Raw genomic sequence first — 18,033 nt, 5'->3', positions numbered from 1 at the left:
CCATCAGAGATCTCCCCGTGGCAGCCGAAGGGAGCCACAACAAGGAGGCTGAAGAGCCGCATGCGGCTCCGGAGCCGCAGGTTGCAGACCCCTGCACTAGATTGTTCTGTCATCATTGTATTAATTTTGGTTTTATAGTATTTGGTTGAACTGTTCCATGTTTTGTTTTGAGTTCTGTATCTCACCAACCTGTGTTAATGGTATTTTTTGATGACCTCTGTAATTCCTTTTTATCTATTTACATAAATAAAAATGTATAAAAAACAATAAAGACATATTTTTTAACTATATCATAGATGATGATATCCTTTCTTTTTAGCTCATTTGCACAAATCAGTAACAAATCAATGGTAACAGGTTGAATCATGATTTTTTTTCTTTAGTACAATAAAAAGCAACATCATCCCATATGAACAACTGGTCACCAAAGGAAATTGTATTTCTAAAAAAATAAGCCTCTATGCATCCCTTTAATTTTGGCCATATTTCTTTAATTAAGGAGAAAAGCAATTAAATGTTGTACCCTTCCTGAATCATTATGAAAGAGAAATTATTGAGAGCTTTGTAGTATAACAGAGCATTACATACAAGACTGAAGTGCTGGCCAAAAAAGAAACAACTGCTTTATCAGTATGACAAATCAAAGACTGCTTAGAATACCTATTACTGTAACTGGTAATAAACTGTTAAAAGCCTATGTTACTAAGCAACCAAGGTCTGCAGTACCAGACAAAGATATTTACAGATATCTACTGGATGCTAGGATAGTTCTATCCATTGGCAACCTCAAAGCAGACCTAAACCTAAATGTTTTTAAAAAAATAATGTTTGAAAGGCTGAAATTCCTATCTTTCCTGGACAAAATTCAGTTCCAGGCTCTAATCAGTACTGGACACATACATGTTGGCCATGATCAATATCACATGCTATTTACTGAACAAGAGGATCCGCCTAAATCTAAACACTCTGCATGCACCCTACCCCTTCAGACATATGGCTGGTAAAGGGTATATTCTCCAAAAAATGAAGTATTTCAACACTGCTGCTATCTTATAGCTAGAGAAGTAGAAAAGAAGTAGGTGCTAATATGTTAAATAGTTGCTGTGTGCTGTGTAGTGTCCCACTACTAGGGATGAGCGAGCGAGAATATTAAGTTTGATCTTGCGGTGAATCGGGCCATTCTCGCTTACCTAAAATGTAAGCGAGAACGGCCTTCTGATTCGCCGATAGGTCGAGCTCCCCGCCGGACGGAAGTTCGAGGAAATTCTCGCTCATCCCTACTCACTACCTTCTACAACAACCATTCTGCTCAAATCATGTGTTTGTGGTAAGTTACCCTAACCTTTTGTAATGCACATGGGGTACAGCCACCAAAACATCAGAACTATGAATTACAATATAACTTTACTTTAGGACCTGTGAGTGCCCTGTGAATGCCTTGCATTTCTGGATATAGCAGCACTAATGTGCTGATCCCACCCTTCTTTGTTTATATATCTATATATTACTATGGGCTCTACTCTAAGAGGGAATCTGACATTCCTTCAAACATTCCCATGTGGGAATCAGTTACTGCCGTTGAAAAACACATGGACCTAGAAGATTCCCACAAGGAATGTCAGATTCCCTCTTTTATAAAAAGAGCCATATGTATGCTATAATATAGAGTTAATTATTTATGCTTATGACTTTTTATGAGTCATTTTTGTTTTATGCACTATTTGGGTTACTTTGTATTTTGTGTTGTTCCTTGGTGCTTGAAGGATTAAAAGGTTAATAACTAATTAGACAGAACAGTCTCATTCCTATATCCTATTAAAAAAAAACCCCTACCCTATTAAACACATTCTGAATGCACATTGGGCTGGCATGCAGCTAAAGAGTGCTTGTACAGTGCAGACAAGGGGATCTGTGATGTAGTAACAAACATATATGGCTGTATGGCTGTTATGTGAAGGGAAGTAAGTGGAACATACACCTAGTTCTTTCAAAACATTTATTATAAAAGTGTTTAAAGTAAACTACAAGTACATATTTATATACATATGTTTGCCTGCAATTTTAAAATACATTTTAAATGGACAATATATCTATAAAAATTGCATATCATTTTTTTAAGTTATAAAAGCCACACAATATCCTTACATCTGTGGTAATACTTTGTCTTTAAAAAAAGCACAATGTGCCTTTTGGAAGAAATCTAAACCATATTTTTAGCTACAAAAGGTGCACCTAATGTGATAATCCTGTTACTTTAACCTCTCCATCTGTTGAAAAGGAAATTAGGTAATTTTACTCCCGATTACCAGCTTGGTAGCCCAGCAAGGATAGACAAAGCATATTATGCTACATTTTTTAGACAAAGGTTAGTGTTATACATGTCCTGGAAAGTATAGCAAATTTTTTAAAAAACACATAACAGACCATATAAGGATCATGTATTAATGAAGAGAAATAAAGAAAAAATCTGTAATCCACAATTCACAAAAGTATTTTGTCATTCCTCCGTTTGCTAAGAAATGCTTATTGCTTGTTATTTGCAATGAGTTTGTCGATTTCACAAAAATCTACCCAGTATGCACAAACAAATGACTTACCTAATAACCTAGTTAATATCAGGCAAATGCCAATTCAAAGGGGAACATTTAAATATGGTACTATACAATCTACCTAAAGGTTAATTATCCTGTAGAAGAGATCTATTTTAATAGGCTGTAAGTATGTCATTGTTCTAATTATTTTACTTTGCACCCAACAATAACTGCAAAGTTCTAATTAAACTGCAGACTGGGCTTTCTGCCCATATAATATCCTGTATATGGTGAGTATAAGACAATCTGCTTCTCTCTCCATATTCAATAAAATATAACAATAACATTTGTACCCCACTAGATTGCATATGTTAAAACATACAGTATCAGGCAGTCACGTAGACTACGAAGCAAATCTGCATTCTTTGACAGTTGTAGCACACTAGCATAGCAAAAGAAAACCATGTTTACTAGAAGAACAAAACTTAATATACAGGTGATCATACGTAGATGCAATTTTTGTAGCCATCAGTGCTTTTCTTGCCCTTGTTATGAGTATTGGACAGCTACTGGCAACACACATTACAATCCATCTTACCATTAATATTTGGATGCCAGAGACCCAGGAAAGAGTAGTCAGAAGTAGAAGATTCCAGTAAAATTGGTCATAGAGTACTCATTAAAAACAAACTTCAAATCTTATTTAGCGATAAGCTGTACAAGCACCTCAGGCAGTTGAATGGCAATTATTATATTGTAGAGAGATTATTTTACCTGTTGGAAAATCTTTCTGCAAGTGGGTCACAAATTGCCAGTCTTCAAAGTGAATAGGCTTGTGGTTCCCAGTGCTGCTATTGGCAAAGAGTGAGTAGCATGGCAGGTCCCAAACGTATGGCTGGGAGTCATGCTTACTGTTGGGGACCAGTATTATTTCATCAGGATATTACACAAGGCACATTGGCTTTAATATGCCAATGTACTTTTGCCTTAAGTTCACAATACTGCTTGTATTTTCAGCAGATTTAAAAGCGCATATAATATCTAATATATCAGGATAACTTCCACTCGGGGTCAATACTAATAACAATAGTAAAAATGTACAAATTTCTGTGTAGGCTGGTTCTCCAAAAAAACTTCCATATATATATAAATATATATATATATATGTATATATAACCCTTATATATATATAACCCTTTTTTTTATATGTTATTGTATATGCAAAAATTTATGTGGGAGCTTTTCATTGTTCATTTTGGCCTGGGTCGATAGGCTTTTGTTCATTTAAAAAGTTTTTTATACCTATAAAGGTCAAAAGAAAATGCAAAACACTCTTCAAACAGGTCAAATGCGAGTCAGAAGGAGGTCACCCGCAGGTCAAATGTGCCTGTCAATGAATTCTGCATAATTTGAGGTGCATCTGACTCTGATATCAAACTGATTCTATGGACACAAGCCAAAACCCTGTAAACACTGGCCCTTAGGGGAATAAAGTTTAAAAAACCTTGTTATTCCTATTCTGTCCCAACAAACCACACACCTGCAGGAAGCATTTAAAGCTTTGATTTATACACACATGTTTGTAAAAATGAACAAAGTGAAATGAGCTAAAACATATAATTGGTCAGAACACTTGCTTTTTTCTCAGAAAAAATGGCAATTAGTCTAATTACTGCATTTATCACATCTACAAATCCAACAACGCTTAACAGAGATTTGGACCAGAAATACATTACAGGGGCATAGGCAATGCCTACCCATTAACGCACAAGAGTGGGGGTGTAAGAGAACTATAGACAGCTGCACTAGATAGCCTGTTTATTTAAAGTCTAACTCCAGAAGAAACTATTTATTTTATCTTGGATATAAGCTTCTTGTAGGTATATATTGCTACCTACTGACTGTACCTACTGACTTCCTGCCAGAATGAGAAGTTATCTCCAAAGGGGACAGATATAAAAACCTGACAAAATGTTTCTAACTTCCCGTAGCCTATGCAAAACTGTATTACAGAACTTCTAGCAATTTTACAAAACAAGCAAATTCATTCATCAAACAGGATTTCAGTTTTGTTTTTAAACAGGAAGAAAATCTAGTTAACAGCAATGTAAAGAAATGCTCCTACACTGTGAGCAGGACTTCTTGAAGCTGGATTATCTTGGAGGTGAAAAACAATCAGATACGTTTTTGGTTTGCTGTGCCCCTAAGTACTGCCATGATCCTCAGATATTAGATCTTCACTCACTTAATATACATAGGTAAATTGTAGTAATTGTACTCAACATTACCTCATACATCTTCCAAACCAGACAATGTTTTATAATGAACGTTATGTGTCTTTCTACAGTGCTTTTATGTTTACTTTGACATTTAAATATGTATGCAAATAATCATGTCTTAACCAGGTTACCAGTAATAGTCTCAGATCTGAGCAGCTGTTTCCACTTTGCCTGAATGAGGCCATGTCACAGAGGTAATCTTGATACTGACAATTGGTCCTCAGTGTCAGGATCTTTTACTACCAGCCTCTCTGGAATTGCTCTGTTGATAGCAGGGTCAGCAAAATTGATGCCATATCACTAATGATCAAAACTCTACAGTGTTTAGGGGCAAAGCGATATTTGGAAGGCTCTCCTGCATGACTCTAAAGCTGGCCTTAAGTCACATATTATTGAACAGTTAGCTGGATAAGACATGTGTAAGGGTGACCTGCATTATTCTGCCATGGGCTCAACTGCAGTCCCAACAATTCTAATTCAAGGAACTGGGGGGAGCTGGGGTTTCCAAAAACAAAAAGTCAGTATTGGCTTTGCAGTTTGAAGATTTGTGTCTTGCAGATTTGCAAGTCTGGTTACCCAGTGTGGTTTGCAGTTCCCAAGTGCACACCGGCAGTGTTTCTGTCTCAATATAACTAAGCACCGCCAGATTTTTTTTGTATTAGGGATTTATTGTAATTAACCAATAAAATGTAACATACTTTAAAAAAGTTTCATACATCAGAGCCCAGAAAGTATGACCATATATCCGAGGAAGTATATATTTCTGTTAACAATTGCCATAGCTCTTGAGCGGTGGTTGTCTGGAAAAAATGTTGTCAGCAAACGTTTGAAACTAGAAGTTGTCAATGTGCTGTTCCATACAGAAAACAAAAATATTACATACACTGCATGCAAAGCTGAATGGGTCACTAGATAAAATGAGATGCTTGAAATAGAATAAGGCAAAATTAATCAAATATAAAAATTGGCAAATGAAACTTGACATATTTGGGAGTATTTGACTAAACGTGCAGCTACTGAAAGATTTTTTTTTCATCCAAAGGTTCCTTTTTTAGGACAGGACATGGATGTCATATTTACCAAACATTCATCAGTGAATATTTCACCTGTAAAATTAATTTACCCTTAATAATTAATATATGCTTTTACCAGATCGGAAAATTATTTTTATGATACTGGTATTTACCCTATAAATCACATGATAAATCGGATACTTGCAGTCTACACTTGGCACAGTCTCCTTTCGTATGTGGTAAGGCTGTGTTTTAAGTCTGGAAGTTAAAAATGTGCAATTTGACCCCATGGTATATTTACTGCATAGAAATAAACCTCACCATATAGTATTTCTGCAAAAAAATACTAATTGACATTGGACATACATATTTATTTATATTAATATTACTTTATCTTAAACATTTTCTGCCGAGGCAAATATGCCTCTTCAGTTCTACATATATAAAGTTTCAACTTAAGATACTTTATGTCTAATAGTAATAGACAAAACGTAATTTTGTGCAAGACTGAATCAAATTTTGTATTGTAATAACAGCTGACAGTATGTGTTTGCTATTTAGGTCTGTGATTACATTTTTAATATGACAGCGTTTTAGCCTTACAATATTCTACAATATTTACAATATTCTAAAACTTTGTATCTCAAGACATTTAACAAAACATTCTTTTTAGGGGTCCTAAAAGTACAGGTCATGCTTTCAGAGTCAGCTGAAATTTTGATGGCCACTTAGAAAACCTTATATGTTTGGACTGAAACAGCTGCAGATTACAAGTAACATCTATAATTAGACAGCATCAACTGTTAAAAAATATCTAATAAGAAGATTACTTCTGTAAGGCCATAAGGTCATTATCCAATTCTAACAAAAACTGCACCTTCAAAATTTGCTGATTAAGATAAGACTTATCTTTTAAATTGGCCATATGTTTGAACTAGCAGACTGAGGACGCATACAAAGCTAATAATAGTAAGCATTGGTGACTTTTAATAAAACATTCATGTGTACATTTACCTATTTAGCTATTTATTCTGAATTGTTGGTGATTAATGAAAGGTGGATCTGTGAAACTAAAGCATTGACAAGTAACATATGGATGAATGCAGAAAACAGTGTTATATTTAACCTTTTAGCAGATTTAAATGCATGTTTAAGTTCAGACAAATGGCATTACACGAATGTCAAAGATATATTGTCTGCTTTATATTTCAGTATATCATTAGCATCTCATAATTGGTATATTCTCATTTTACACGGTTTAGTGGTATATTGTTTCTATATGCACTTCCACAGATTCATAAATACACAAGCAGTTTATATATATTATAATGAGTTGCAACATAGTTACTGACATTGTTATTACTGGAAAATCACAAAATAGATATTTTATAAAATGTACTTTAGATAAATACAGCGAAGAATTGGTATACACTCATCTACTTAAACACACAAATAATAAAATGTATTAACAAACCTTCCTTACCTTAAGGGAGTCAAAGCAGGCAATAACACGTCCATTTTCAACCTGACAACTTTTGGGTGGATGTGCAAATTTGCATTCCTCATCAGATCTTGAACAAGTTCCTCTCTGGAACTGCCTGCATACCTCTAGTGTTAGCCATTTTGTATCTCTTACTGGGGCTACATTCAAAGCCATGCTGGAGAAACCAGACTTTAATGGGTAACTCTCAGGTTTATGTCTGCTGGAGTCCAGAGATTTCTTTAACAGAATCTAGGTAAATAAAGATATAGCTGCTTTTTGGGATAAACTACTGAAGGGAGTCCAAAACACAAAAAGTAGCATGAGAAGATCCGAATATTCAGCACAGAGTCAGTCATCGATCAAGTTGCTCCACCTAAACAATTCTGACTGAGAAGACAACGTGTTCAGGGTCCACTAAGTAAGAAACTTTAGGCGGAAGAAAATGTTGATGATATCTGTTTTCCATAAAGTTACTGTAATTTATTGGCTATCCCTTGTGGAATAATATACTTCCTTGGACACTTTGCGGTGAGAATGCTGGAATAGGATGTCAGTCAACCCAATGCTGTTATTGAAGTGTCATTGGCACAACACAGAAGATAAAATCCAGCTGCAGGACAAGCTCCTCGGCGTTTGGCATTCAGATGTTTTAAAAAGTCAGAATTGCAGCCCTTACTGGAAAAAGTGGCTCTTGAGAAAGGCACTTACCAAAAAAGCAGCAAACCTGAAAGACACACAAAAAAATGGTGACATTACTACAAGCCGGTTGAAAGACTGAGATGAAAAGAGTGGCCCCACCCATCCTACGAGGAAGTGTCACATAAACAAGCAGCATAATACAGCTCTCTGTTCTGTGTTTATGAAAAAAAAAGTTTGCCTTCCCCGAGAAGATCTGCATATGGGCAGAATAACCAATTGGGGAACATATTGCTGTAATATTCTAGGCATTCATCCAGGACATGGGAGTGACTCAGAAATGGATGAATGTTGCAGACACAATAATTAGACAAGCCACTTCGAAAACAATTCAGCCTAATGTGCTTAACCTCCTTACCAATTTATTAAGATTCTCGTTTCCAATTAATTGTAGAGTTTAGCGCTACAGATTATTTTTTCTGAATATGTAAATATCTCACCATGCTCACAAACATTATACTAAATTGGCAACATTTAGACAAGCACTTTAATCCAAGTAGAAAATAGCAAATTCATACATTATACAACATATGTTTATATATGAAGACAGTGATGTGCATTTGACAACATTTTATCGTCTTTGTTGTCTTTTCAAACAAAGGAAACTGGTTTCTACAAATATTTATTCAGAATATATCTCTTAGGCAAATTAAATGGTCACTTCCCATGAGAAAAACAATGCATTTCTGTACAACCTACTATAAAATCCTTTTCTTGGAGACCCCTAAAGGACACAGGATGTCGTTCACCAATGCACTGCCATTCACAGGAAGATTGCACACTGGCAAACAAAAAATTGTAGGCCAGTCCATGATAATGTATTCTACTGCCAGCATGTCCCAGTTTGAAGAAGTACTGTATGATAGTAGTATAACATTTTGAACTTTTGGTACACTGTAATGTAATGCTTGTTATTTTTTTTTTGTAGTTTTTCTAGAAATTGCTTTGAAGGATAATGTAGGAGTCAACAGTTTGCATATACATGGGGTGAAGCCATTAACCCCTTCTGAAGATTTTATACTACCAAACTTTACATTTTGAATACTGTTTAAGACATCTACTTGGTGAAGGGCAAAGTAATTTCTTACAACAATGTTTACAGACAACTTATATCACTTTTTAATGATTATATCACAATTCCAATGGGTCGAACTGTATACATAAATGCATATTCAGGCCTACCATCAAACTCACTGCCTCTTTGATTGACATAATGGGAAAGTCAAAAGAAACTTGAGAACGATTTCCAAAGCCTGACCATTTCACGTTCATCTGTACAAACAATATTACACAAGGATAAACACCAAAAGACCTTAGAAATGTACCCTATCATTCAGAAAAGAGATGCATTCTTTCTCCTAGAGAAGAACATACTTTTGATATGAAAAGTGCAAATCAGTCCCAGAACAACAGCAAATGACCTTGTGGAGATGCTGGAGGAAACAGGTAGACAGCTATCTATATCCATAGGTAGAAGTCCTATATCGACATGACCTGTAAGGTTGATTAGCAAAGAAGAAGCCATAACAAAAAAAAGTCAGACTGCAGTTTTCAATGGCACAAGATCTTTCTTTCTGGAAAAAATGTCCCTTAGTTTGATAAACCCACGTGTCATATATAGAGGAAAAAGGGTGAGGCTTGAGAGTGGGGCGTGAGAGCCCAATCTCAACTTTTAATCATGGGGGTGGGAGCATCATGCTATGGGGGTACTTTGCTGCAGAAGAAACTTGTGAACTCCACAAGATAGATGGCATCATGAGGAAAGAACATTATGAAGATATCCTGCGGCAATGCCTCAGGAGCTCTGTCAAGAAAGTTGAGGTTCTGTTGCAAATCTTCTAAATGCACAATTACTCCATGCATACCTCCAAAGTTGTGGCAAAATGACTTAAGCACAATAAGGGCAAAGTACTGGAGTGGTAATCACAAACCTCTGACTCTAATCTGTAAATCTGAAAACTTGTGTTAGAGCAAGGAGGCATGCAAACCTGTTGCAGTTACAGCAGTTCTGTCTGGAGGAATAGGCCTAAATTCTAGCAACTTACTGTAAAAAGCTTGTGGAAGGCTACCCAAAATATTTAGCTTCAGGTAAACAATTACTTTTGACCTGTACAAAGCAGATGTCTTATTGAGCATGATAAATGTATAGTTTGTTAGCATACAATCTGTGGAGAGATTAAAAGGTGAGTTTTAAAGTCTTCACCTTAAGTGTATGTAATTTTCTGACTTTACTGTATGTCTGACAAAGCAGATTACTTCTGTGAAGTGTGTCACATAAAAATTTGAGAAGCAGCAACCTTTAGGTACTTTTCTTTATTTCAATATACTAGAAGTTTACATACAAATTAAAATACATATATAATATTAAGCTGGTATTTTTGTGCATATATGCAATATTTATGCAGAAAAAATACATGTGTGTCCTTGAGCATGATGGAGTTAAGATAAAAAAATATGTATAACAAACATTATATATGTATATATTTTTGTGGTGAAAAAGCAGAAATGGAGTTTTAATAGTCCCAATCTATGGAGATACCTTAGACTGCATTGAGCTGTCAGAGAACTATAGCCATAACATATACAATTCTTTGAAACACAAAATCAGCCCTAGAGTATTAAAACCCCCTGCCTACATAAATCTATTTGTATGACAGCTTTTATTATGTAACCTAAATGAGTAATACACATACACTTTTCAGATATAACTTGGGTGGTTAGAAATAAAATGTGTTGCCAGGCTGAAGTTCTATCAAAGAGCATTGTATGGCCACATGGGAAAAAAAATCTATCATTTAATACTAATGTCTTTTGATATAGGGGAAAAATAGGGGGAAAAGCTTCCCATGTGCCCTAAAACACATAAAAACATCAAATCATGTCAATGGGGGTGTTTGGCATGCCTTTAGGCGTTTTTAACCATTTTTGAATGTTTTTGGGTATTTTCCAAGTGCTACTGGATGCGTTTTTTAGCCTAAACTGGCCATAAACACAGCTCTTTTTAGCACTTTCAAACACATGCAACCAGTTGTTGACTTTATTGGAAGTAAGAAAAATCAAAAGCATCCAACACCACTATGTGGTGTACGCACATAAAAAAGGATGTTGGTAGATTGGCCTGAGCTTTTTAACTGCCTGTGTAATCAAAATAGTAGAAACTGCTTAAGTATTGGCAACATTGGATGAAGTTCCGATTTTTGCACTGGTGTTACACTGGCTGTTTGGGTCCTAATGGCCGGACTGATGTAGCATACAGGGATAAAGGACCCTGAAAACCCCCTTAAGATAAGAAAAAGGGGTACATTGCTAATGGAGGCAAATATGTTTTGCCTATGTGCTAAAACTGAATACACTACACATCTGCTACAAGAAATTTGAAAATTTGAAACTGTCAGTTAAATGTTATCTTACACAGTATGCATAACCAAAATATGAAATGATCTTTATATATTTTCTGCATATTTATTTCCTTTACACACTTTATAGTCTGATCTGTCTAAAACACCAGCATTGGACATGAAAAAAAAAAAGCAACTACTAAAAGTTGTGACTTACATTTATGAAGTGTGATGATAGTTTATGCCAACATATTATGCCTACGATGAGGTATTGCTTCTCTCCAGCCAGGCAACTAGCCATACATGGAGAGTTATTTAGCAGTGCGCAAACAAACAAGAAGAAGCCAATAGCAGACTTCTGCTCGTCAGCCATGTAATGTCAAATAAATTAATTATCATGAGTAAAATGACTTCATAAAGTTCCAAACCAATGTGCCAGGATTACTGTATTATATGTACGTAAGGGGATATAAAAATAGCTACAGATGTATGAAATAAAAATCTTCCTCATACTGGATTATGATTACGTTGGCGAGAACCAAATGTAACATTCCACAGAATTCACAGACAATATACATACTGTTAATATGAACAGGAGGCATATGTGGACCACAAAATTATCTGAAAGAATTTTAAAGCCTTTGACAGAACAGACAATCTGAACTGTGTATTTAATGGTAATACTTTAGAGTCTAAGGCCAGGGGTTTTCTGTAACTGTAGACACCAAGGCCATTCGGACATTCAGCAACTCTTTACATACAATAACATATTTTTCCCTTTGGCTTTCAGAATCTAGATTCATAATATTATACCTGTTTACCCCTAAAGCAGTCATGTTGATAAATGATTTGCAGTATTCAGAGCTTGTGTGTTATAGGGGTTATTCACAAAAAGAGTTGAGAATGTTCACTTTAGATTTGAGCTTTAATAAAAAATGTAAATCTGTTTTAACCTCAATTGCCCAAACTTGTGAAGGCACAGTTCCTCGACAAGTTACAATTTAGTCCACAAGCTACTAAACTAATTCTGTTTTTGTATTTAAGATCACTATCTCCAACAATCCCCAAAACACAACATGCCTGTGTTGTCCAGGCATTGGGGTAATACAGCTTACTACAGCTTTCAGCAATGACAGGAAAAATAATATGGGCTCCAAAGAAAACACACTGAGGAGGTGTTATGTGAGACCCGTGACATAGGCTTGAAATTCTGTAAACCATTCACGACACTCACTAAAAATGCATTCCAGCAGAAACACAACCTCTAAACACAAACAAAATTAATATATCAATATGATCAGGACAGGAATTTACACTGGGTCAAGAGTATTATTTTGCCAAGCAGTCTTCCTATTGGTGGCTGATTTTTTAAACTATGATTGTTATGTGTACAACAAGTAAAACAATATACTTAATAAATGGAAAATAAATAGGTAATAAAGGAATGCAAATTGAAGTGCATAACCCAAGGAGATATTTAATACACCTATTTAAAGCTTAACTGAAAAGCTAACAGTATCTTTATGTCAATCTGTAACAATCATATATTATTTCTCATATCAGTCATATGTCTTTACCAAATCAAACAGTTTGATTAAAATCAACTTCTGCTTTCCACAGATAAAAAATGCTAATACCTAGGCTAAGAGCCTTCAGGTTCTCATGACCAAATATCCCAAGCAGGTGCTTCATGACACTTACAATATATTAATAATATATTATACTGGACTTGTTTTGTACCCACAGGACCAGGGCATTTTTCATTTTCTGTATACCAAAGTATTCTAGAGTGAAATGTGAGGCCATCTGTCTGACAGCTAAAGTTTGATTGAAATCGGATCATGAAACAGAAGAATCATTCCAAGGACATCAAGCAAACCTATACCAGAATGGCTAAAACAAAGAATCAAGGTGTTGCAATGACTCAAAGTCCTGAACTCAACCCAATCAAAATGCTGTGGGGAGACAATGGGCCTGATTTATCAAAGCTCTTCATGGTTGGAGAAGATACACTTTCATCAATGAAGCCAGGTGATCCAGCAAACCTGGAATGGATTTCTTCAAAGTAATTTGCTATTTGCTAGCAATGGTTTTAAATCTTGGACCATATCCATTCCAGGTTTGCTGGATCACCCAGCTTCACTGCTGAAAGTGAGTCCTCTCAAGTCTTGGAGAGCTTTAATAAATCAGGTCCGTTAAGAGCTGTGAATGCCCAAAAAACTCAATACTTGTTTTGATAACCATTTTCACCAGTATCAATCGATGTTGCTAAGGGGTTAGGGGAAATCATTATATGCCCAAGAGGAGAATTACCCTAGTTTTGTAGAGATTTCTAGCCACTTTCTGTCACATCAAAGAAACAGGAAAATTCCCTAAGACACTGACACACTCACAAGAGTTTAACCAACTCTTGTTTTAGTTCATTTAAAAAAATATGTTTTAGCTACATATACATTTTTAAGTATTCCTGTGACATTTGATATTAAAGTATTGGCATAATCCTAACAAGAGTGGGAGTCCATCCTTCCCAACAATTGGGTGCTGCTGTTTCCAAAATGCACACACATTTTTATGCATATTGTTATATACCACAGTGCACAGAAATTAGACACACAGAGTGTGCTGCTCTGCAGTAGCCTAATAAGGCCGATTTGTGGTGCCATTAGGAAGGAATAACAATGCAAATCATTGCAAGCGAGAATGAGCCCTAAAAGACATCGTAGTACTTGCTTGTACTGTTAAGATTTTTTTTTCATTTAGTTTGCAACAGTTAGAAGCATGTGTTGTGTGTTTACAGAAGGCTGCATAGAACAATTTCTAACATAGAAAATACAGCTAAATAATGATTTCAATGCCTTTCATAACTTTTCCCCACAATTCATATAGATGAGATAAGGTACAGGCTTGTTTTAAAGTGTTTGTACTGCTTTTATTGCTTGCTTGTAATATGTAAATACTTTAGTTTGCATAGTCTGGGCGCAGGTTCACTTTAGGCAGTTTTGAACCAGGAGAAAAAATGATTGCCAATGTTGTGACGTAGCAAATTAACCTTTTATGATACAATTGGTTGTTCAAATATGGTTGATAATATAAATTGTTTAGGGATCTGAAGATGTCTGAACTAAGAAAGATAAAATGTAAGTACTTTGAAGAATTGTGCAATACAATCCTCCTTTTAAACGTATCAAAATATGTCAATTTCAATGCAATATGCTGAGTTTAATACTGTTGTGCAAGACCTCTGCAAAGTCAAATATGCATGTATATACTGCTAGACTGTTTTGGTGGATATTGAGTGTGATGAGATCCATGAAGTAAGTTTGATCATTTAGCATTTTGGGGACATAATACATATTAGTAAAACACCATATGTTATGTAATAAATATAATGACATTTATTGTTATGTTTGCTATACTATTATATCTCTTGGATGTACCATGCCTCCTGAGGAAGCAATTTTTTTGTGCAGCACTGCATAATATGTTGGCGCTATATAAATCCTGTTTAATCTTAATATTAAACGTGTGTAGAAATGAAACATAGGACAATTTTGATATTATCTTTATTATTTTTGTAAAAATTGTAGATTCATATCTCATGCATGTTTCTTGTGCTTAAATGTTTCAATAAATTATGGGCCTGATTTATTAAAGCTCTCCATGTCTGGAGAGGATACACTTTCATCTGTGAAGCTGGGTATTACAGCAAACCTGGAATGGATCTAGTTTAGGATTCAAAACATTTACTAAGCAGATAACAAATTACTTTTAGGAAATCCATTCCAGGACAAGTGTCTGAGAGCGAAGTTCAATTAACTTAAGTGTAAAGATGTCTTCTAACTTCCTGATGAAAGTGAAGACTAGGATGCAGACAGAGTGAGTTCTATATAAAACAAAAAACTATTGGTTGCATTCCCCTGCATGTTAGTACTCTCTCATCACTTATGGGAGGTTTAAAAAATCCAAAAGTGTGCTGCAGGAAGGGGTGGGGTCTTAAAATCACACAGACTTGTTTCAATGCCAGACCTTCCCAGTATTAAAGCAAATCAGGGAGAACATTTGGGCACCTGGCAGTGTCATCCAATTGTCAGTGTCAAATCTTGCATTTTACTTTACTTATTTTAAGCTGATGTAGTTAAAGTGCTCAGTGCTGATTAGTTTCTATGGTTACTGCTCTGCATCATTATATGTTTAAAAATTCAAAAAAGGAGAAGGTCCATCTTACATTCATAATGCAATACTAGTGAGAGCAAAAATTAAAAATAGCAGCTGTATTTTTGGAAATCTTTTTCCAAAGCATCAAACAGCACCTTCTGTTTTTATTTCCATTTCCAAGATTGGTAGGTTGCTTTTTGTGCCCTGCAGCAACATGGGATCAGAGTCAGCAACTTACACATGTAATTGAAGGATAGTCATAGCTTTACCTGTTACAAAGTACATGATTTTATACCCCATAGAAAATGACAATAAGAAAACAGCAACTATTAAAGGTATCGGGGCAAAAAACTTTAGCTTAAAAAAATATTCACATTAACTGTTTCAGCTTCATTTCCATCAACAATTTCACAAAGATTATTTTTAATAGTTTATTCTTCAACCAACTATGAATACTAAACTATTACAACCGACAGAATATTAACATGCACATTTTCTCTCTCTCAAGTAATTATCACTAACGGAGCTGTGATACGGCTCAGCATCTGAAATGCTGCATGGCTATGCAGAATTTCAAAAATGTTACTTTCATTTACATTGACCAACCCAAATTTTACAAAGTGTCACATGAACTGGCCCTGAAAATAAGCCAACCTAATGGACACAATGTGGCTCTGTCCCCGTGCAACAATGCTAAAAAGAAGCATTTATACAATTACAAATTCCCAATCCTGGCAACATCAAACACTGACAGTTCCATATACTTATGTCTTAAATCTATAATATGTAAAAATATATTCTATAATTTTATTTCATGAATAGAAAACATTGCTAACAGGATCCTGGTTCTGAATAAAAAAAGCATCTCAGCCACTCATTGACTGTAATGGATTGACGGGAATCATGACATTGCACACTTTTCTTCCTAAATATTGGCACAACAATTAAAACAAACATACTGCAGAGGTTCTGCAGTTTCATCTAAGAGTTTTTTTTAAGACTACAGAAAATCTGAAGTAAATGATTCCATATATGCAATGTTCTAAAATATAAGAAATATGTAGAGCTCACTATCAGGATATTACAAACTGCAAGATATCTTCCAAGCCAGCACTAAGCACAAGGTTATCAGCTGTATCATTATGCATTACTGTAAACTTGTCTGCTATGCCTTTATTCCTATTATCTTGTCTAAGGGTTCTGCCCTGCATGGTACATATCATAACAAGTAAACCTCAGAAGCAGATTATATACTTGTATCAGTTGAGGCCTAAAATGTCTTGCAAGTCAAGGGCAGTTCTTGCCTTTTACTCCAAATACCAAACAGAGCATTCTTATCTATGTGTGGGTCTAAGAGAAAGTAGAAAGTTAAAAAATACAGGTTGCAATGCAGAGATCTCATGGAAAATCTGCCCACTAATTTATTTTCCTGGCTGTGTGTTCCCATTAATATTACATGAATATGGAATAATTGCAGTAGGCGTTATTATTGCAGTTATTCCAACATACTCTAATGATATTTATTTTGTCACTGCACACTCCAGCTGTAGTCACAGTATAGATACAAGGGATAGTTGCATATTGAGAAAGGTCTACAAAGTATCTAAAGAGGAAAATGAAATTGTGCTCTGTGACTGTACATATAAATGAGTGTGGTATGATTTACTCTTCACAGCTCCATCAGCAAAGAAATGTCAACACTTGGCACAAGGTGTTTTGTATGTTACTAAAGCACAAAGAGCAGCTTAAATTGAAGGCAGAATAGGCAGAAGAGAAGCCATCTGTTATTCATAGTTTATGTTATGCTCTGGCTGTTTGCCCTCATCTCAGTACTCTGATCCTGACTTGTAAAAGCAACACACTGTATGCAGCAGACTGCAGCAAACTCTTCTTACATTCAGGGACACTAACACATCCTCTTACCTGCAACAGCACTGGTTATTCCTTTGCACTGTCTATCCACATCTCTTCGGACACAGCAGCATCTGGCTACACTAAGAAATGATCTGCAGCATATAGTGTCCTGTCCCTTTCCCTTTTTTTGGCAGGCGCAGAGATGCTTTGCCCTTCCAGGGGATTTTCCCATCAGATGATAAAGCAGAGAGGGAGAGAGAGGATTGCACGGTGTTGCTGAAAGACTGCAGCCCTTCCTTCCTATCCCTCCCTGTGTACAACAACCAATCACATTGCAGTTCCTTATTCCTGGCTTGGCTGCATTGGCTCACAGCTTGTGATTGACATTGCAATACAGCAGAACTAGTGTGCAAAAACAACAGTGCATCCATACTGAAGAAAATGGAATTTCCGTTACAGACTCTCAGCGTCACCTACATCACAATCAGATGATAGCATCTGCATCACTACTGCAGCGGAAGGCAACCTTCACTATTCCAGCTGCTGATGCTGAAATACAACTCAGAGAATTGTACTCAGAGATTGCTTGAAGGTGATGGGGAATGGAACTCAGCAACAGCTGCAGTAAAAAGGTTGCTTGTCTCTGTACTGCTGAGTAAACACTTGGCTTTCTGCACCAGATCT

General features: G+C 35.7%; 1 protein-coding gene across 11 annotated transcripts in view; it reads right to left on the bottom strand.

Moving 5' to 3' along the window:
• The window catches only part of MBNL2 (muscleblind like splicing regulator 2), a 106,535-nt gene that overhangs the window by 33,834 nt on the left and 54,668 nt on the right, over positions 1–18,033 (bottom strand). For 10 of the 11 annotated variants that reach the window (XM_072411196.1, XM_072411177.1, XM_072411212.1 and 7 more), the window contains exon 2: positions 7,307–8,030. In XM_072411196.1, coding sequence (XP_072267297.1) covers positions 7,307–7,480 — 174 coding nt within the window. In that variant the 5' untranslated portion in view covers positions 7,481–8,030. Of the gene's footprint in view, positions 1–7,306; positions 8,031–17,418; positions 17,623–18,033 lie in introns of those variants that run through there. The other variant, XM_072411186.1, reaches the window with a different exon arrangement.

The sequence above is a fragment of the Pyxicephalus adspersus genome, chromosome 1 (assembly GCF_032062135.1).
Source record: "Pyxicephalus adspersus chromosome 1, UCB_Pads_2.0, whole genome shotgun sequence".
Lineage (NCBI taxonomy): Eukaryota > Metazoa > Chordata > Amphibia > Anura > Pyxicephalidae > Pyxicephalus > Pyxicephalus adspersus.
The sequence above is the reverse complement of the archived record's forward strand: the minus strand, read 5'-3'. Positions and strand labels throughout refer to the sequence as shown.